This window comes from Sebastes umbrosus, chromosome 15 (genome assembly GCF_015220745.1).
Source record: "Sebastes umbrosus isolate fSebUmb1 chromosome 15, fSebUmb1.pri, whole genome shotgun sequence".
Classification (NCBI taxonomy): Eukaryota; Metazoa; Chordata; class Actinopteri; order Perciformes; family Sebastidae; genus Sebastes; species Sebastes umbrosus.
In genome coordinates, this window is record NC_051283.1 from 30,462,416 (window position 1) to 30,484,709 (window position 22,294).

Consider the following 22,294-nt stretch of genomic DNA (forward strand, 5'->3'; position numbering starts at 1 on the left):
TCAGTTTTTATGCACCAAATATCTGGAACAAGCTCCCAGAAACCTGCAGGACCGCTTCAACTCTGAGTTCTTTTAAATCAAAGCTTCAAACTTTCCTGTTTGCTGCTGCCTTTTATTAAACCAGACAATGATCTTATATACTGCACTATAACTTTTCACTCTTGTGTGTTATTCTCTATTTTAGCTTCTATCCTAGCTTTTATCTTTAGCTTGTTTTTATTTTCTAATCTTTAATGTTTTTATAACTGTTTTAATTATGTCTTAATGTTCTTTTGCACTTTGTCACAATGTTCTTGAATGTTTGTGTAAAGCACTTTGAATTGCTCTGTTGCTGAAATGTGCTCTACAGATAAAGCTGCCTTGCCTTCAGTTATCTGTGAAGAATCCCAGGTTTGCCCAAATAATTAGTCTCTTCCTGCTCTTTAGTTTAACATCTACAGGTCAGAGACACGTTCATTTAGTCTCTGTGACTATATAGTGAATACTCAGGCAATATTCAGACGGTTGTAGTCAGCCACTGGAATCACACAAAGACACACGCATTTAGAATATTGGCCAATTTATTGAAAAGCAAAACAGTACAAAAGGAGTAAAACAGCAGAGCAACTTCATTCACGTTTCTCTAGTTCACCCAGGGGTCAGCAACCTTTACTATCAAAGGAAACACAGACTGTTAAGTCTAATGCAGTGAGGACACAAGTCCAAAAGAGACGCAGGACATTTGGCTGGAAGCTCCTGCTGGAATATATTCAGCAGATGCAGTGAGCTTCTTCTGAAAATGTCTTTCAATATTACTGTTTTATTGTTGAATCTGTTCACGCATTATTAAATTACTCAGAGACTTTTCTTCTTTGGGATTTGGAATCGACAGCGAGCCTATTGAGCTATTAAGGTTCAGCAAAATTAGAGGATGAGGCGCCGGGCTGAAGACATACATACATAGACTATGACGCACGTTTTAGTTGATTGAAGTGATGACAATTTTATTCAGTGTATAGGCTACATATTTCCTTTTTTTACAATTGGAGAATGTAAGACACACTTTAGGTCTACAACAATGATGTTAAAAAATAACTGTTATTCATTTCCATATATATTTTTGTTGTCAAAGCCACTGGAGAGGGGCTAAAGAGACGCAGGTTGCTGACCGCTGACTTAACCCAACACAAGACGTGATTTTGAGCATCGCTGTTTATATTTACAACAACATTTCTATCAGTGTGCTGAGAAGCTTCAAACATCCCACAACCCTTTAGAAGCTCAGCTAACATTACAATATATTAATGTGTCAAAACAGATCAACAGATATTATGAAACAACAACACACTCCTGATTAAATAAGAAGAACCTCAAATACATGGATTATTATTTGCTTTGGAAAAACAAGATCTTCAAAATGTATCAGTTTTTAAAGGGACTGTTTGTAACTTCTTACACGTAAAATCTTTGCGGGTCGGTGTCCCATGCACGCTCACGTGTGTCTACGCTGTTCAGACTCAGACTCCAACACAAACTACACGGAGTTGTATCTAGTGAAGCCCGTCTGTTAAACAGTGTTGGCCGCGGTCGGAGGACGCGGGGAAACCGTAGCAATTTCTGATTCTTACAAACAGTCCCTTTAAAGAAATGATCAAACAAACTATTTACACAACTGGATAAAAAATGTTGAACTGATGTTTCTATTGTGTGTGTGTGTGTGTGTGTGTGTGTGTGTGTGTGTGTGTGTGTGTGTGTGTGCATAGGGGATCATCACTGGATGCTGCTGATTGATTAGGAGTATTGACTATCTGTTATCTCAAGGTATATATCATCATATTGACAGACCCGAGTGTACGTGGATGTGTGTGTGTGTCTATCATAGAAACATTTCTATGGTGTCTACATGTGTAAATTAACGTTTGTGTTACCACTAAGCAGAAAACCCCAACAGCAGAAGCATCAAACTGTAACTATGGTGGATTTATTGTTGAGTCTTTGTTATGTATGAAGAGTTCTGTGATGCTTTCATTGTTTTACTTCTCTCCAAAAATAATCATCCTCATTTGATTTACCAACATTTAAACAAATATTTTATCAGAGGAAATTACACTTTTTTTTAACTAAATGATCCAAATAATTTAATGTCACCATTTATGTTATATTTGTATTTGTTTTTCTAATTTCTTTGTATTCCAATCAATGAGCATCTACAAATAAATTCCCAACCCTGATTCCCCCAGTTTATGATATGAATGAAGAATAACCAATGAATTCCCAGTTTAGGGAGGAGAATGTGGCACCGCTCCTTGATCCAGTGCAGAATGTATCCATAAACCTAAAGATGCAAAAAGAATATATATAGAGACATGCTGTTTGCCGATGACGCAGCTGTTGTGACCCACATTCAGCAAGAACTTAAGACACTGATGGATCACTTTTCCCAGGCCTGCAAAGACTTTGGATTGACCATCAGCCAGAAGAAAACAAATGTCCTGGGACAAGACACCAAGGCTCCACCAGTTATCACCATTGACAACTATGAACTGGATGTTGTCCACCAGTTCACCTACCTCGGGTCGACTATTAGCAACAACCTTTCCCTGGACACGAAATCGACAAGAGGATTGGGAAGGCAGCAAAAACACTCGCCCGCCTCTCCAAACGAGTGTGGGAAAATACCAAGCTAACAGTTAAAACAAAGATGGCATTATACAATGCCTGCGTCGTCAGCACACTGCTGTAATGATGTATGGCAGCGAGACATGGACAACCTACAGCAGGCAGGAGAGACGACTCAACTCCTTCCATCTAAGAAGCCTCCGCCACATCCTGGGCAACACCGAGGTTCTGACCCGCGCTGGCCTCACCAGCATGCACACTCAGCTCAGCCAGCGCAGCCGCATGGAGGATTGTCGCATCCCCAAAGACCTCCTCTATGGAGAACTGTCAACTGGGAGCAGAACAACAGGCCGCCCCAACCTGCGCTTCAAAGATGTCTGCAAGCAAGACATGAAGGCCCTGGACATCGACACCAAGTCCTGGGAGGCTCTTGCGGTTGACCGCACAAGGTGGAGAAGCACCTCATACGCCAACCATGGTCACACACTGACCGACGGAGGACTATTACCATTATTACACCAGTTTATGATATGAATGAAGAATAACCAATGAATTCCCAGTTGACGGAGGAGAATGTGGCACCGCTCCTTGATCCAGTGCAGAATGTATCCATAAACCTAAAGAGGCAGAAAGAAAATATAAATATATAAAATAGAAAACAAAACTATTTACCATAAATGTTTGGAGAGTTCAGTTCAACAAAAGCACATATTTACAGCCTCATGTAGACCTCAGATATCCATGATTCAGTCATTGAAGTGTTAACATGTTGTTAGTATAAATCGTTTATTTTAATTTGGTTCGACACCATTTTAATAAATTGGTGTCTCTGTTTTTCTAAAGGTTGATATTTGAGTTTTTAATATACAGACAGTTTATCTGAGCTGCTGATGTGAAGCTTTCTGAAAGCATCTCCGTCTTTCTCTTAATAATCTCACTTCACGTCATATTAAACAGTTTCACCTTCGTTGTGGAGAAACTCAAAGATGTTCTTTCCAGCTCCAACGTGTCACAGAAGTTTTACAGCGGATAAAGAAACAATCACAGAAGCTCCTTCTGCACAGAGTTTAAGGCAGCTTTGTTTAACAACAGGTGTGAATGCTTCATGTCCCATATGAAGCAACTCACTGTGTGCAGGCTGGTGTGTTCATCATTTAGGATCCTGGATTCAGTTCCTCCAAGACCTCAGCGTTGTTTACAGCTGTAAGGTCAGAAACACATTGTTAGCCCTCAGCAAACACTGCAGGAAGAAGTCCTTCAGCACAAAATACTCTAACTCTTTTTAATCTACAGAGATTCAGCTCAGAGGAAATAGAATAAAAACAAGTTGTACTTACGAGATGGAGGGCATCGTGCTGAAATAAAAAGACCAGACTAATTATTGATGTTGTCACAGTTGAAGATGTCAGACTTTGTCTCCTTTAATGTTTCCAGTGATGACCCGCTCTTCTACTCACTCAAACTCATAAATAAATCCCTTCTACCTTTTGTTTGACATCATTTATCTTCCATCACCTCTCCCTTACATCATCATGCTATAGTCATATTATCATCAAACTGTGGCTCTGAGCCTTACAGCACTGACTGCTGGTTCAAACACATTTAGATGTGCTGGGAAGTGAAATTAGTTTGGATAAAAGCATCAACTTAAAAGTCTCAAATCAAAACAGAGAGGAAAAGACATGAGACGATGTTTCTGTTTGGGTTTCTCACCGTTCTTCTTTTTATAAATGACGACTCCAATCACAGCGATGAGGACGAGAGCAAGAACAACCACTGCAGCGATGATGGGGACGGTCATGTCAGTGGGCTTCTCTGTTGAGCACAAAACAACAACAAATAGTCACAACCTGAACACATGAAGCAGGTTAGAAGAGAAGAACATCCATAAGACAATGAAATTGTTTTTTGTATGTTTGATTATTGATATGTTTCTATATTAATCAAAGCTAAGTAAACGGTGGCAATAACTCCGGGTCCAGAGGAGCACGTGCATTGGTTTAATACTGATCTAAACCTTCAAATGATATATAAAAACTAGATGATAGAAAGTGACAACAACACAACTTCCCATCCACATAAAACTACATGAACTGCAGGACAGTGACAGTGAACTAAATGTGTGTTTGCCATCTCCATCACTCCTGATCTCAGTCTCACCTTCGTTGGTCCTGATCACTGCTTTGTCCAGTCTGGTGACGAGGTCGTCCTTCACACCAGAGAGCTGAAACACACAGTCGTACCTCCTCCAGTCTTCAGCTGATGAAAGTTTCACGTCAACACTCATCTGGAAGGTTCCATCGTGGTTGGGGAGGATCTCTCCGAGGTCCACGTCCTCATGAAGATCCTCTCCATCTTTCCTCCAGAACAGTGCGGCTATGTCAGGGTAGAAACCTGTAGCGTGGCAGCTGACTGGAGAGGAGGGAGTCTTCTGGAGGAGAGACACTGAGGGAAGCTCTGGAGAGTAAAGACAACAGTATTATTATTTACTGCATATTAATATTATCATTCCTGTTTGATGTGTTTTAAATGCCTTCGTAACACATAGGGGAGAGCGGGGTCGGTTGGGACAGGGGGACAGTAGGAACAGAGATCTTTTAAATATAAGGTGTTAATATTTAGACTGCATTTATTCAATTTAAATGATATTTGTTTAGTCCAGAACAAGATGTCCCAACCGACCCGGGGAGGCAGAATTTTGTCAAAATGCACTCCTTGTACATTTATCTAAATTGTGTCTTTCACGTTCGGGTTTAGCTCTAAAACAAACTAGATATAAATTGTTAGCAGACACCTGTATCTGTTCAGGGATCAAACTATTCTCATTACTGGTCAAGTAGTCTGTGAGCAATGGGACGTTATTTGGTGTCGATACCAAAGTGTGAGAGAGGTGAGAGGAAATGAAAGAAAGAGAAATGTGTGTAAAGAGAGACGCAGTGGGTCTCTGTATGTTGGTGACATGTACTGTAATGTTACTGTTGCTTAGAAACAGAGGAGACATATGAAGATTGTTCAGGTCATGTGATTCTACCTGTTCTCAGCAGAACGCTCCTCCCATAGTTGACAAAATTCTTCAGATAATCAGGACAACGCTGGGTGAGGAAGTGTTTTAGCCGTGCTATCCAAGCTTTGTCTTTATCCCACTTGTGTTTGGTGATGACAGCCTGTTGTTTTGGAGCGACCCATGTCTCTGTCTCCAGGTCAAATGATATGAAGTCTTCTCCATCATAACCATACTGTTCATAACCTTTAACCTCCTCAATCTCATCGTCCCATTCACAGCCAACCATCTTCTGGAAAATGTGGACATCTGAGAGAGAGAGACAGAGACGGCATTAAACCAGAGTGAGATCACAGCCCAGTCATCTATTATCAGTTGATATCACATCTTTACCACAGAGACACACTGATCCACAGACACCAAGACAGAGGATCTACACCTCCTGCTGTTATTGGCTCCATGAAAGACACTTACAGCCAATCATCATGTGGACAGTGTGGACGTCTTGGAGAGAGACAGAGAGGCAGAGACTGCTGGGAAACAGAGTGACATCCTAACACAGTTCAGATCCTCTTTTTACCACAGAGACACAGTGCCTCCACTGAGACCAACAGTTTCTCTCCACTGCTGAAGGTGCTGTGGCTTCATGTGAGCTGCAGGAACAGAGTCCTGACTAGCAGACTCACATTAAACCTGATCCTGGACTGAACCTTACACCCACTGAGACCCTGCAGCCAGTGGATCAGTCCAACAACATCCTCTTCCTGTGAGAAACTCCAGACCAGACTGTCCTGAGGCTGCTCTAGAAGCTTCCACTGAAGGACACTTTCAGTCCAGGATGAGTCACTAGACTCCAGCTGCTCAGCCAGGACAGCACTGTGTTACTACAACTGGTCACAATAAGGCAGAGACCATCAGGACCATTATGGAGACTGGGAGGCAGTCTGTGTGTCCTGATTGGTCCATCCATCAGTCAGTCATTCAAGACAACCAACAGCTGTTTCCAGCTGCAGATGTTGTCTTGATGCTGCCTGCTGGGATGGACCAACACACTGTGGTCAGTACAGTAGAGTTAATCTAATCTAATCTGGAGTTCTACTGTATAGTTAGGGCTGAAACTCATTATTCTTTTCATCATCAATTATTATTGGATTAATAGATTAAACATTTACTTATTTTAAAATGTCAGAAAATAGTGAAGATGCCCGTCACAAGTTCTCAGAGTCTAAAGTGAAATCTTCAAATTGCTTCTTTTGTCTGAACAACACTGAACAGGATTTAATATAAAATGATATTAAACAGAGAAAAGCAGCAAATTCTCATATTAAGAAATCTGATCAGGAACATGTTTGATAAATTAAAAATTAAATACTGTATCATAGACACACTGTGGTCATGTAAAGGTAATCTAATCTAATCTGTAGTTTTAACATATATTTAAGAATAAAAGTTATTATTGTTGTGATTATTGATTATGTCATGACTATGAATAAATCAATAGTTTACACTGTAAAATGTCAAGAATTATAATTAAATTAAAAATATTATTAAATGATAAAAGTATTATTAAAACCTCCTGCTCCTCCTCTCATATGAGGACCCAGCAGAAGCAGCCTGCGGCCCGTTTACAGTCCTGCTCCGTACTTTAAGAAACCAGCAGGCAGTAATGTTCCTCTATCAGCTGTGGGTTGTAAAACTGTTGTGATAAACAGGTTCCTGCAGCAGAGTTCTTATGGACCAACTCACTGTGGGCAGTTCAGTAGACTGATTCTGATCTAATCTAGTGGAGACAAAGGGTTCATCATCTCTGCTGGTTATTATGGGATGGACAGAAACACTGTGTGTGTGGTAACATCTGTTCACTAAAATACAGGATGAAAATATAAACAACATTTTATCAGTAGAAAGTGAAACATGAACAAACCTCCAGTTTGGTTCAAGCGCTGCTTTACATCTTCAATGCTGACTTTGAAGAGCTGCTGGTAAAACTTAGAGAGCTCAGTTTCCCAGTCCCAAAACTGAGGATAATCTTCTGTGACGTTGTTCATCCATTCCTGTTTGGGTACATCTCTCCTGGTGTTACTGTCATAGTGAATAATCTGAACTTCATCAACCAACCCAACAATCACAAACTCTGGGAAGTTTGGGACTCCAGTAGATCCAGTGAGGAAATACTTCAGAGAGTGAGTCACTGGAAGAGAAAGTTAACGTCATGATTTCAGTTTTTATATCATACTTTTATAAATCACTGAACAACGTTATTTCTCTGAACACAGAATCAAAAAGAACTACAAGACATCCTAATAATCTCTGTGTAGTCAATAAATATATAAATATATTTAGTTCCAGACACTCTTTAATATTTCTGATGATTTAGTCTTGAAAACTGTTTTAATTCTGAAATAAAATATAAAAGGAGTCTCATATTTAGGTCATACAGTTGTGTAGCTGACATTCATTGATAGAAAGCAGTTTGTAAAAACAGACATCATTTATTGATTTATTTGTATCTAGTGCTGGATATCTCAATGTGAAGAGAAAGTCCAGTTTAGTTTCCAGTTAGTGGAGTCATTTATTCTTCAGGATGCATCATTAGTAGTTCACACTCCTCATTATCACATTAGTTTGAAGTCTGTCTCTACTGTCCTCTACTGTCCTCTACTGTCCTCTGCTGTCCTCTGTTGTCCTCTACTGTCCTCTACTGTCCTCTACTGTCCTCTGCTGTCCTCTACTGTCCTCTGCTGTCCTCTGCTGTCCTCTACTGTCCTCTGCTGTCCTCTGCTGTCCTCTACTGTCCTCTACTGTCCTCTGCTGTCCTCTCCTGTCTGAATGCATCTAGCTCATATTTCTGTGTTCAGCTGAACTTTAAATATTCTGCACTGAAAGATGTTTAACAAATCTGTCCAAGAATAAATGTGATTCTGTTAATACATCAAATCCTTAAACAGCATCGCCCGACCGATGCTGGATTTTTGAGGCCGACACTGATATCAATATTCAACATATGGGCCGACAGTATTTTGAATAGAGACACAGAACATAAACAGACAAACTTGATACAGATTCCTTAGTTGTTGTTGTTTTGTGACCAGTAGAACTCAGTGGGACATTTCACAGTTTACAAATGAACTGGTGCTCTCTGGAGGACAAACTATGTGATGGAGGCACTGTTTATGAATGAGCTCAAACTCAGTTTGGCATTTCTGCACTTCAGTTTCTTGTTACTTATCAGCCGATATATACACCGATACCATATATCTGCAATAAGCTGATATCAGCAAATAATATGGAGGTGTGATTTATCAGTGTAGCTCTACTAAACAGCATGATATAGTACAGTCAATGGAACTATCAGTGTGATGTAATCTGACCCAACCAACACAACTCAGTATGGAGGTACTACGTTAAAGCATTATTAGATAGAATAATATACTATATGAAATATTATATCACTGAAGAAAATAAATAGATGATGATATGAATGTTCAGTAGGTTGTTATTGATTATGTGTGTTTTTCTGTGTTGTCTAATTATTCTCTAAATATCATTTATTTATATCTTTTCCTATGCAAAATGTTAAATTAATTAATCTGTATGTATATTTTATTTTATTAATTATGTGTTTTTCTGGCTTTTTTTATTCTTTCTTTAGTTATTTATATTTTATTTTTGTTTTATTTTTTATTCATTTTATTTATTTTTGCTTTTTGTCATTTACATTATTTTATGTATTTATTTATTTATTTTAAATCTTAATTTTGAACCATCATTCCCTGTGTAGATATATTATTATACGTTATTTTGTCTAGGCAGTGGGGGGTGAGAGAAAAGTAATAAATGCTCTGTGTTAAATATCTGTGAATAATATTATTTTTCTTAAATAAACAAAATTATATATATATATATATATATATATATATATATAAGTTAATAAAATTATATCAGGTTTTTTAAATGGAATTTTTCAAATCTTTTTCTCATTTTTTTTTACATTAGTACCAATTCCCAGAGGACAAGAAGCAAATTTTTAAGAAAACTATGGTGACTAAAGTCCAACACTTTTAGCTGCTACTGGCTGCTAATTGGTAAATGTTGTTTAGACATACAATATGCAAAGCTCCAAAGCACCTTGTTTCATTATTACTGTGAGCTCTAACAACTTAAAAAGCGACTCTCTTACACCCCCTAGTGGCTGGAGGCATATTACACAAATAAAATACCACAAAGAAATACATGGCTCCTACAAAAATGTACTTCACAATACCATAAAACACAATATAACAGACAATACAAATACACCACCCACTACAGATAATATACAATCATAAAATAAATAAACATGTAAAAAGACAATAAAATGTGAGTATCTAGAACATGGGGTTAAACAACGTGTAAAATAAGATCTAGGTTAAATATATGACTACAATATATTATTATTACCTGATGAAAAATGATGAATGAATGCATCTCAATTATTATAAATAAACTCGTTAATAAAAAAAGCCTGATGGTGTTTTCATTTCTGCCTTAAAGTGGTGTTAATGAAGCTCTTCAAAGTGACTTACAGTAAAGTTATTATAACTACTAAACGTGTTTAGTAAATCTTACCTGCGGATGCAGCGTGGCAGAGGCACAGCAGGAAAATAACTTTCCTCATTTTGTTCACATAAAGAAACACCGAGAAGAGAAATTCACCACGATGTTACTCCTCTCCTTCTCCGTCTGCTTCTGGTTCCTTCCAACATGCGCAGCAGCTTCATTCTGACCATTAGAAAACTCCACATTGGCTGTGCGTCATGACTCATCATGAGTTACTAGGTGAGATTGAACAACAGGTTTTCAGTGGGAAGTGACACTATATATTGACAGAAAAACTACAGAACAGGAGACAAACAGCAGCACATAATGTATATAAAGTCAGAAATATGACTTCATCAAGTTATTGTTGGTTTTCTAAAGACAATGTATAATGGTAACAATTATGTTACAATATGTTTTGTTGTTATTTAACGTCATCCTATTTAATATTTAGGTTTTTGTCATTATATATAATAATAATAACATATCCTAACACAATTCTGTTTCAATTATTCATTGTCTTCAGAAAACCATCAATAATTTGACGTAATATCATATCATATAATATAATATCACAGTTGTGGGACAGGTGTTTGGACCAATAAAATGCTTCATACATTTTATTAAAAATTATGTAATTAATGTCATCTGAAGGAAAAAAAAACATTATTTTATATATACATATATATATATATTATTTTAGAACTCAATAAATAATTTAGTTCAATCTCTTAAAACTGCAGGTGGAATAGTGGTATTTTTTTTAAAAAGCACTAATTAAAACAGAAAACAATGATATGAAGGCATTAGGAACAAATTGATTTATAAATTCGTGAAAAATTGGAATGATAAAATGAAGCATTGGCTGCCTCTGAGGTTAATGTGAGGCTACAACCTTTCAGGAGTAGAATCCCGTCTGTGAGAACAGAGGTCAGATGAGGACAAGTAAAACAGAAACAATGAATGGACCAGAACACTCACACATACAGTCTACACATACAAACTGTGTTTTTACCGACCATCAATCTATTTAATACAACACATCAAGGTCATGGCCCTCATATCCAGAGAGCAATACTTGGGTGTTTTTATGTGCTTTTAACATGCAACTTTTTAAAGAAAATGATAAATACAACTCATTTCCTTTTGATATATTCACCAGATACAAGGGTTATTTTCCTTTAGGTGCAGTTTCTTGTAGATTTAAAGCCAATTGTTCACACTTTATGTATGACTTTTCAGTCTCACATCATTGAAGTTTTACTGATGATCATGTTTGATGTTGTTTCTTCAACACCAGAGGAATGTGGCAAAACGAAGAAGACAAGAAGCTGCGATGGCCTGACAGGGACCAAAATAACAACCATGTTACTGTGTATGCCACAATATGCAGATCATGCTGGATCTCTGTCACAACAACACAGAAACGAAACCTAGTTTGTCATAAATATAAACAGGTACACAACATTACATATAGTGGTTCATATTTTAATCTGTATCATGTTTTTTTATGGTTTTCATCACTTGTTCTGAGCAACATTACAATAACCTTTATTTTATACATTTTGCTTTTTTAACTTCTTTAATATTTTAAAATAAATTAATTTTCATCAAGCTTTGTGCATCACTATAAGTATTGATATAAAATATATATATTTTTTAAATATTTCATGATTTCCTCTACACCCTGAAAAATATAGACAGTAACCATAAATGTCAGTCTTCATACAAAAAATATAAAATATGTTGTTTTTTATGACAGATATTGCAGTTCTAATGTCTAATGTCTTAAGGACATGTTGCAGAAATGACATTTTTTGTTAATATTGCGGATAAATGACAGTTAGCTTTGACTCTTAACATCTAATATACATGAATTCAACAGTAATATTAAGTTATTTTATTAAATGTAGATCAAAATACACAATTACTAAGCTGTATGGTGAGGACACACAATAAATACTAGAGAAGAAAAGGTGATCTTCACCTTGTTTTTCTTGATCTTGAGGGTCATCTATGTGGGCGACCTAACCTGTCATCAATGTGCTCACCTGCTGACTTCTGTTTCCATGGAAACCAGATTTGTTTGGCTTTGAGTTAAACTTTTATTATGGTGTTTGTTCAGTGTCGCGGTAAGAAGTGTGGGATAGGTGCATATAGATGAAAAAAATCATATAAATAATTTGTAAACAAATAAATAATTTTAATATGGTGTTAAGTAATATTATATGAAACAATTCCATTTTAAATAATATATTATAATTGAATTAGCTCATTTTATGTATCTCAACATTGAGACCACAGTTGTGGGACATGAAGAAAAGTGTTTGGACCCATAAAATGCTCCATACATTTTATTAAATTAAATTGTATTTTATGTCAATATGTGAAATAATACTGTGTATATGTTTATCAAGCATTGCACTGCAGATTTTATCAAAAGTCCAAAATTTGCAGAAGTTGCAGAACCAGCATGAATGTTGTGGGAGGTCAGAGGTCACATCCTCTGCAGTAGTGTCTGATTGTTCTTGTGTTCTGTAGAACTGCTCTGCTGGGATGGAAAACAGTCCTGATCAAAATGTCAACCAACAAATCCAAGTGTTGTTTCATTGATGTTCTAGAGAGTAAATGTGGTGAGGTGCTGCCTCCAGTGGTTCACAGCTGCAGCTGATGTGCATGTTACGCCCCACCCTCGTGCAGCCCTATTGGGACGAACAACACTCTAACACACTGACCCAAACCAAACACAGAAGACACCTTTAAAACTCTCAAATCCATAGGATTTATTAACAAGAAAATATGAACAAGACTAAATATCAAGTCCTAAACTGAGAGGCAGCAGAAGCAGCAGTCCCCACACCAGAAGCTTTGAAACACCTCCTTCACAACCTCGTTTAGCAAATGCAGCACACCTGGGCACCTCGTTGAGGAGAGCAGCTCACCTGGGCACCTCGTTGAGGAGCGCAGCACACCTGGGCACCTCGTTGAGGAGAGCAGCACACCTGGGCACCTCATTGAGGAGTGCAGCACACCTGGGCACCTCGTTGAGGAGTGCAGCACACCTGGGCAGAGCTACTGGAGAGGGAAAAGGGACAACAGCACAGGAAACACATCCAGCCGTAACATGCAGCAGTACAGTTTCTCAGTGTGGACTCTTATTATCTGCTCTTTTAAACACATCTGTGTGCAATCAAACCATGTGGTTATTAAATGAAATGGAGGGGAACATCTTATATCCTTTTTCAAGTCCATATCCAATAAGGTGTTTTTATTGATGTGTCTTCAGTACAGGCCTACACACTGGTCTCGGCTCACATCAGGCCTATACTATCAGCACAGACAGTATAATAAAACACCAGATAGTTTCCATGAAACAATATTTGACCTCAGATTTTGACTTTGAAATGAAAACAAGAAGCAAATGAATGAAAGCAAAGCAGAAAGAGAGTCAGAGAGCTTCTTAGAGTCAAACATCAGATCAGTTCAGCTCTGTCCGACAGGCTGAATGCTCCTGAACTGATTCAGAGCTGTGGATGCTGAAAACTGCTTGAACAAGAGAAATGTAACACCTCTGTTGATGTTTGAACACCTGATGCTGTTTTTCATTTCGCTCTCGCTTTGGAACTGTTTCAACCCTCACTTATTGTTGTTGAAGCACTTTATAAAAGGTTACAGGATTTAGGTTTAATAAGAAAACTGATCTTTTGTTCTCACTTCTTCAGCTGAGTCAGTATTAATCAGGATTATTACAGTATTATTATTATTATAATTATTACAGACAAATCAATATGTGTCACATCTTTTATCCAGATAATGTTGTATTTATATTGTTTGTGACATAAACTCTGGTTGACAAAAACTCTTCCTGCTCACTGCAGATCAATACCTGAGTTTATCACTGCTGATCAATACCTGAGTTTATCACTGCTGATCAATACCTGAGTTTATCACTGCTAATCAATACCTGAGTTTATCACTGCTGATAAATACCTGAGTTTATCACTGCTGATCAATACCTGAGTTTATCACTGCTAATCAATACCTGAGTTTATCACTGCTAATCAATACCTGAGTTTATCACTGCTGATCAATACCTGAGTTTATCACTGAGTTTACCTTTACAGAGAAGTCAGCAGTGTGACAGCGCCCCCTGTGGACGGTTCATGTATCTGCCTTTGAACTTCTCATGAGAAACCACCTGATGATATCACCTGACTTTCTGTTGGTGTCAAAACATCATGAAGATCCATCACTCTGATCACATGTACTCATCAAATTAATAATAATAATAATAATAATAATTTATATTAATGTATAATACTTATAATAATACTTATAATAATACTAATAAATAAATGAATAACTAAATAAATACATAAATACAAAAAAATAAATATAATCCACCTAGAATGTATTTAGTATCAATGAAAAATAAAAAATGAAATCCTTTTATGTTGTGAAACTGAACTGAATCAACCTCCAACTAACAACAAATAAACAGATAAATCTGAACTGCACTTTATTCATGAATAAAACTCTAATCTGTACAAGTTGTAGTAACAAGACTCAGTCAAAACCGAGTATATGTCTGGACCGTATCTGGTCAGAATGTGAATTTGTGGCTAAATTGTTACACAAATATCAGTGGTCATGTCTATAATGTTTTGTGAACAGTTTTTTTTCCACTTATGTTTGATTGAAAGACATTTTATACAAGGTGAAAAGGTGTTAGCATGACATACAGTATGCAAGGTTAAAAGTATTTCAGTGTTTTATTAAAGCATGTGTATCAAAAGCATTCCTCATATAAGTGGTGTGTAACAATATATACATATGTCCAGAAAGTTTACACTGTTGTTGTTGCTGCTGCAGTATTGATTCCTAGATGGAGTGGTCTGCAACATGTAGCGGAACTGTTGCACTGTACTATAGAAATATTATATTTGGTTGCTATGGTTACAGTGACAAAGACAGTAATGCATTTTTTCTTATTAATTTAATTTTAATTTAAGTGTAAATTCACCCAAAAAAACCCTAATTTCTTTGTATTTATGAAAGAAATGGAATTATATCTGTCAACAATTTCTCCCTCACAAAACAAAAAAGCAATGAAAACAATGAATGTATGCAATATCTTTAACGTTTTTAAGTGAAATTATTGTCATACTCTCGCGTGGTCTTTTTTTATTATTATTTATTTTTGTATTGTGTTTTTTTTATTTCATGTTGTTTTTGTTTCATTTCTGTTGTCCTTTTTTGTTTGTCACAGCTCTTTGTTTATGTTTTCGCTACTCTTCTTTTCTATGTAAATGTGTTTAATGTTTTCTGCTGTTACTATGGATACTGTCATTTTGAAAAAACAAAATAAAAAAAACATGCACAACAACAGCATGAGACATTGAACCGCTGACACGCTCCTCAGAAAACATGAACACACCGGTCAGCCGTTCAGCATCAGTTACCATGGTGATCTACCCGAGGCCGTTACTACGACGCGAGTTCAACAAACCCAGGGTATCTTCTCGTTATCTGGCTTCACTTAACCTAACAAACGAGATCTCGCTAAACTGTACTACGAAGCTGGTTATCAACTCAGTAAGTCAACCCAGGGTTTCTCAGTCTGGTTATGAGTTCACATGAACGAGGAGGTGTTTGCTGCATCTGACCAATCACAGACATGAACAAGACTACAGACAGAAGGGCAGAGCGGCACATTATACAAAGAGTAAACTATAGTAGACAAATACGAAGAAATTAAAACACTTAATCCAGACTAAAAGTAACACAGTTGAAGCTGCTAAATGCAGGAAGGACAGCTGGAAAAAGGAAAAACTCCAGATGTGTGAATGCGTTAATTAACAGATTTATTAATTTAATGGAATACTCAAAAGTGAAGTGTTTTAGTCTAAATATAAAGTGTTTACGTGAATAACAGATGACTGAAATACACTTCTTTTTACCCTTCGAAGACCATCTGGCGCACATAAGTATTTAACCCTCCTTTCAGCTGCGTCCCTCCTCTCAGGCGGTGTGAAACGGACTCAAGAGCAAGTAAAACAAATAAATATAAAAATATAATTCAAAGCGGTAAACACCCCCAGCATAAAGTCAGCTGTCCTTCCTGTATCTGTCAGTTTAAACTGGGTTGAATTTAGTCTAGATTATGACTTAAATTTCTTCATGTGTGTGTAATATTATAACACAATCACCGCACTGAGCTCTGATTGGTCAGTAGGGGGTGCTTTTATAGGAGTTGATCTCTGATCTGGATCATAACCTGCTCCGAGCAGGTCAGCCGTTCAGCATCAGTTACCATGGTGATCTACCCCGGTAAGAAGTGAACCAGCTTCGTAGTACCGAAAACCCAGAGTTAACCCTGAAGTTACCTCGATAACCGCAAATCCTGTAGAGTTCTTACCGGCTGTTTGAGTGACAGCACGGACCCTTTTCACTGTGACACACTGAGTGTTGCTTTTCTAATGCTCCGGGCATAATTAGGTTGGCAAACCAGCTGCATTACCTCCACCTGCTGGACTGGAATGTGGAGCAATAGATCGGCAAAATAAAATAAAAATAAATAATAATAAAAATAAACAATTATTATTATTATTATTATTATTATTATTATTACTATTATTATAATTATTATTATTATTATTATTATTATTATTATTACTATTATTATAATTATTATTATTATTATTATTATTATTATTATTATTATTATTATTATTATTATTACTATTATTATAATTATTATTAATAATAATAAAAATAAATAAATAAGTAAAATCCATCTAGAATGTCTTTAGTATTAATGAACGGCTGTTCATTAATACTAAAGACATTCTAGATGGATTTTACTTATTTATTTCACTGCTCCCTGAAACCTAAAAACACCTTTAACAAAACTGAATTGAGGTAAAAATCCTTTTATGTTGTGAAACTGAACTGAATCAACCTCCAACAAACAACAAATAAACAGATAAATCTGAACTGTTTTTCAGAAACACTTTATTCATGAAAAAAAACATAATCTGTACAAGTTGTAGTAAAAATGGTTGATGTTGCTTTCTATACAGTAATGGCCTCAATAATCCACCACACTCACTGATTGTAATGATAGAACATCTCAAAGTTAAACTGACTCATAAATAGGAGCCATGAATTCAAAGAAACACTTCACAACGTGGGCTGCCGCCTACTTGGATGACGTCATCATCCACAGCAACAGCTGGGAGCTCACCACCAACCTGAAGAAGTGTGCAGTTGTATGAGGGAGGTACGGTATCTGGGGTACCACCTGGGCGGCGGGCAGGTGTGTCCTCAGGTAGATAAGACAGCAGCGATTGCAGCCTGCCGAGGCCCAAGACCAAAAAAGAGGTGAGGCGGTTCTGCAGGTGGTTCTACAGGCTGCTACCGGCGGTTCATTCACGACTTTGAGGTAGGTTGATGTAGCAGTGACCAGATGGAAATATGTGTCCAATGAATGACGTCCAATTCAAGATCATTCACCACAGTGATGCAGAACTCCATCCATCCATCTCCTATCCGGCTCATCCTGCTGAGAGTCGCGGGGGACTGGAGTCAATCCCAGTGCTCACTGGGAGAGAGGTGGAGTTCAGTTTATCACCAGCAGGATAGACAACCATTACACTGATTGTTCCAGTGAAGATTTATCCATAAACCTAAAGAGACAAAGAAAATAAAAATACATAAAATAGAAAACAAACTATTTACCATAAATGTTTGGAGAGTTCAGTTCAACAAAAGCACATATTTACAGCATCATGTAGACCTCAGATATCCATGATTCAGTCATTGAAGTGTTAACATGTTGTTAGTATAAATCGTTTATTCTAATTTGGTTCGACACCATTTTAATAAATTGGTGTCTGTTTTTCTAAAGGTTAATATTTGAGTCTTTAATATACAGACAGTTTATCTGAGCTGCTGATGTGAAGCTTTCTGAAAGCATCTCCGTCTTTCTCTTAATAATCTCACTTCACGTCATATTAAACAGTTTCACCTTCGTTGTGGAGAAACTCAAAGATGTTCTTTCCAGCTACAACGTGTCACAGAAGTTTTACAGCGGATAAAGAAACAATCACAGAAGCTCCTTCTGCACATAGTTTAAGGCAGCTTTGTTTAACAACAGGTGTGAATGCTTCATGTCCCATATGAAGCAACTCACTGTGTGCAGGCTGGTGTGTTCATCATTTAGGATCCTGGATTCAGTTCCTCCAAGACCTCAGCGTTGTTTACAGCTGTAAGGTCAGAAACACATTGTTAGCCTTCAGCAAACACTGCAGGAAGAAGTCCTTCAGCACAAAATACACTAACTCTTTTTAATCTACAGAGATTCAGCTCAGAGGAAATAGAATAAAAACAAGTTGTACTTACGAGATGGAGGGCGTTTGGCTGAAATAAAAAGACAAAACTAATTATTGATGTTGTCACAGTTGAAGATGTCAGACTTTGTCTCCTTTAATGTTTCCAGTGATGACCCGCTCTCCTACTCACTCAAACTCATCAATAAATCCCTTCTACCTTTTGTTTGACATCATTTATCTTCCATCACCTCTCCCTTACATCATCATGCTATAGTCATATTATCATCAAACTGTGGCTCTGAGCCTTACAGCACTGACTGCTGGTTCAAACACATTTAGATGTGCTGGGAAGTGAAATTAGTTTGGATAAAAGCATCAACTTAAAAGTCTAAGATCAAAACAGAGAGGAAAAGACATGAGACGATGTTTCTGTTTGGGTTTCTCACCGTTCTTCTTTTTATAAATGACGACTCCAACCACAGCGATGAGGACGAGAGCAAGAACAACCACTGCAGCGATGATGGGGACGGTCATGTCAGTGGGCTTCTCTGTTGAGCACAAAACAACAAGAAATAGTCACAACCTGAACACATGAAGCAGGTTAGAAGAGAAGAACATCCATAAGACAATGAAATTGTATTTTGTCTGTTTGATTATTGATATGTTTCTATATTAATCAAAGCTAAGTAAACAGTGGACAGGCAGCACAACAGAAATGGTGGCAATAACTCCGGGTCCAGAGGAGCACGTGCATTGGTTTAATACTGATCTAAACCTTCAAATTATATATAAAAACTAGATGATAGAAAGTGACAACAACACAACTTCCCATCCACATAAAACTACATGAACTGCAGGACAGTGACAGTGAACTAAATGTGTGTTTGCCATCTCCATCACTCCTGATCTCAGTCTCACCTCTGTTGGTCCTGATCACTGCTTTGTCCAGTCTGGTGACGAGGTGGTCCTTCACACCAGAGAGCTGAAACACACAGTCGTAGCTCGTCCAGACTTCAGGTGGGACTGATGAAAGGTTCAGGTCAACACTCATCTGGAAGGTTCCATCGTGGTTGGGGAGGATCTCTCCGAGGTCCACGTCCTCATGAAGGTCCTCTCCATCTTTCCTCCAGAACAGTGTGGCTCTGTCAGGGTAGAAACCTGTAGCGTGGCAGCTGACTGGAGAGGAGGGAGTCTTCTGGAGGAGAGACACTGAGGGAAGCTCTGGAGAGTAAAGACAACAGTATTATTATTTACTGCATATTAATATTAGCATTCCTGTTTGATGTGTTTTAAATGCCTTCGTAACACATAGGGGAGAGCGGGGTCGGTTGGGACAGGGGGACAGTAGGGACAGAGACTTTTTAAATATAAGGTGTTAATATTTAGACTGCATTTATTCAATTTAAATGATATTTGTTTAGTCCAGAACAAGATGTCCCAACCGTCCCGGGGAGAAAGAATTTAGTGAAAATGCACTCCTTGTACATTTATCTAAATTGTGTCTTTCACGTTCGGGTTTAGCTCTAAAACAAACTAGATATAAATTGTTAGCAGACACCTGTATCTGTTCAGGGATCAAACTATTCTCATTACTGCTCAAGTAGTCTGTGAGCAATGGGACGTTATTTGGTGTCGATACCAAAGTGTGAGAGAGGTGAGAGGAAATGAAAGAAAGAGAAATGTGTGTAAAGAGAGACGCAGTGGGTCTCTGTATGTTGGTGACATGTACTGTAATGTTACTGTTGCTTAGAAACAGAGGAGACATATGAAGATTGTTCAGGTCATGTGATTCTACCTGTTCTCAGCAGAACGCTCCTCCCATAGTTCACAAACTTCTTCAGATACTCAGGACAACGCTGGGTGTGGTAGTGTTTATAATATGCTATCTTAGCTTTGTCATTATCCCAGTTGTGTTTGGTGATGAGAGCCTGTGGTTTTGGAGCGACCCATGTCTCTGTCTTCAGGTCAAATGATATCCAGTCTTCTCCATCATAACCATACTGACGAAAACCATTAACCTCATCAGTCTCATCGTCCCATTCACAGCCGTAAATCAACTGGTAAATATGGACACCTGAGAGAGAGAGACAGAGACGGCATTAAACCAGAGTGAGATCACAGCCCAGTCATCTATTATCAGTTGATATCACATCTTTACCACAGAGACACACTGATCCACAGACACCAAGACAGAGGATCTACACCTCCTGCTGTTATTGGCTCCATGAAAGACACTTACAGCCAATCATCATGTGGACAGTGTGGACGTCTTGGAGAGAGACAGAGAGGCAGAGACTGCTGGGAAACAGAGTGACATCCTAACACAGTTCAGATCCTCTTTTTACCACAGAGACACAGTGCCTCCACTGACACCAACAGTTTCTCTCCACTGCTGAAGGTGCTGTGGCTTCATGTGAGCTGCAGGAACAGAGTCCTGACTAGCAGACTCACATTAAACCTGATCCTGGACTGAACCTTACACCCACTGAGACCCTGCAGCCAGTGGATCAGTCCAACAACATCCTCTTCCTGTGACAAACTCCAGACCAGACTGTCCTGAGGCTGCTCTAGAAGCTTCCACTGAAGGACACTTTCAGTCCAGGATGAGTCACTAGACTCCAGCTGCTCAGCCAGGACAGCACTGTGTTACTACAACTGGTCACAATAAGGCAGAGACCATCAGGACCATTATGGAGACTGGGAGGCAGTCTGTGTGTCCTGATTGGTCCATCCAGCAGTCAGTCATTCAAGACAACCAACAGCTGTTTCCAGCTGCAGATGTTGTCTTGATGCTGCCTGCTGGGATGGACCAACACACTGTGGTCAGTACAGTAGAGTTAATCTAATCTAATCTGGAGTTCTACTGTATAGTTAGGGCTGAAACTCATTATTCTTTTCATCATCAATTATTATTGGATTAATAGATTCAACATTTACTTATTTTAAAATGTCAGAAAATAGTGAAGATGCCCGTCACAAGTTCTCAGAGTCTAAAGTGAAATCTTCAAATTGCTTCTTTTGTCTGAACAACACTGAACAGGATTTAATATAAAATGATATTAAACAGAGAAAAGCAGCAAATTCTCATATCGAGAAACCTGAACTAGAACATATTTGATAAATTAAAAATTAAATACTGTATCATAAACACACTGTGGTCATGTAAAGGTAATCTAATCTAATCTGTAGTTCTACTATATATTTAAGAATAAAAGTTATTATTCTTGTGAATATTGATTATGTCACAACAATGAATTACTAATTTAAAATGTCAAGAATTATAATTAAATTAAAAATATTATTAACTGATAAAAGTATTATTAAAACCTCCTGCTACTCCTCTCATATGAGGACCCAGCAGAAGCAGCCTGCGGCCCGTTTACAGTCCTGCTCCGTACTTTAAGAAACCAGCAGGCAGTAATGTTCCTCTATCAGCTGTGGGTTGTAAAACTGTTGTGATCAACAGGTTCCTGCAGCAGAGTTCTTATGGACCAACTCACTGTGGGCAGTTCAGTAGACTGATTCTGATCTAATCTAGTGGAGACAAAGGGTTCATCATCTCTGCTGGTTATTATGGGATGGACAGAAACACTGTGTGTGTGGTAACATCTGTTCACTAAAATACAGGATGAAAATATAAACAACATTTTATCAGTAGAAAGTGAAACATGAACAAACCTCCAGTTTGGTTGAAGCGCTGCTTTGCATCTTCAATGCCGACTTTGAAGAGCTGCTGGTCACGCTTAGAGATCTCAGTCTCCCTCTCCCAAAACTGAGGATAATC

The 22,294-nt window shown here is 37.9% G+C and overlaps 2 protein-coding genes and 1 long non-coding RNA gene across 4 annotated transcripts in view; 1 reads left to right on the forward strand and 2 right to left on the reverse strand.

Annotated features, from left to right (window-relative positions):
• Window positions 1-1,682: 1,682 nt before the first annotated feature.
• On the reverse strand, window positions 1,683-10,366 carry LOC119503125 (major histocompatibility complex class I-related gene protein-like). The gene is made up of 8 exons (XM_037794721.1): window positions 10,208-10,366; window positions 7,524-7,790; window positions 5,630-5,908; window positions 4,759-5,055; window positions 4,312-4,413; window positions 3,936-3,953; window positions 3,727-3,799; window positions 1,683-2,314 (listed from the first exon to the last, which is right to left on the reverse strand). Exons 1-7 carry the CDS (start codon window positions 10,254-10,256, stop codon window positions 3,753-3,755), a joined length of 1,059 nt encoding a protein of 352 aa, XP_037650649.1. The 5' UTR covers window positions 10,257-10,366; the 3' UTR covers window positions 1,683-2,314; window positions 3,727-3,752.
• The window catches only part of LOC119503100 (major histocompatibility complex class I-related gene protein-like), a 38,654-nt gene continuing 19,475 nt past the window's right edge, over window positions 3,116-22,294 (reverse strand). Inside the window, exons 5-10 of one of the 2 annotated variants that reach the window (XM_037794667.1) lie at window positions 20,306-20,558; window positions 19,429-19,731; window positions 18,957-19,058; window positions 18,581-18,598; window positions 18,372-18,444; window positions 3,116-3,215 (exon numbers count right to left, since the gene is read on the reverse strand). In XM_037794667.1, coding sequence (XP_037650595.1) covers window positions 18,398-18,444; window positions 18,581-18,598; window positions 18,957-19,058; window positions 19,429-19,731; window positions 20,306-20,558 — 723 coding nt within the window. In that variant the 3' untranslated portion in view covers window positions 3,116-3,215; window positions 18,372-18,397. Of the gene's footprint in view, window positions 3,216-18,371; window positions 18,445-18,580; window positions 18,599-18,956; window positions 19,061-19,428; window positions 19,732-20,305; window positions 20,559-22,294 lie in introns of both variants that reach the window. The other variant, XM_037794666.1, reaches the window with a different exon arrangement.
• LOC119503173 lies at window positions 4,311-19,715 on the forward strand. Its single transcript, XR_005210260.1, has 3 exons — window positions 4,311-4,394; window positions 4,753-4,873; window positions 19,550-19,715. It is a non-coding gene; the product is annotated as an uncharacterized LOC119503173 (long non-coding RNA).

Coding starts and splice junctions, on each gene's coding strand:
- LOC119503125 (XM_037794721.1), bottom strand. CDS start 10,256: ATGAGGAAAGTTATTTTCCTGCTGTGCCTCTGCCACGCTGCATCCGCA. Junction 5,056..5,629: donor GAGCGTTCTGCTGAGAACAG/GTAGAATCACAT, acceptor TTTACTCTCCAG/AGCTTCCCTCAGTGTCTCTC. Junction 4,414..4,758: donor AGTGATCAGGACCAACGAAG/GTGAGACTGAGA, acceptor TGTGCTCAACAG/AGAAGCCCACTGACATGACC.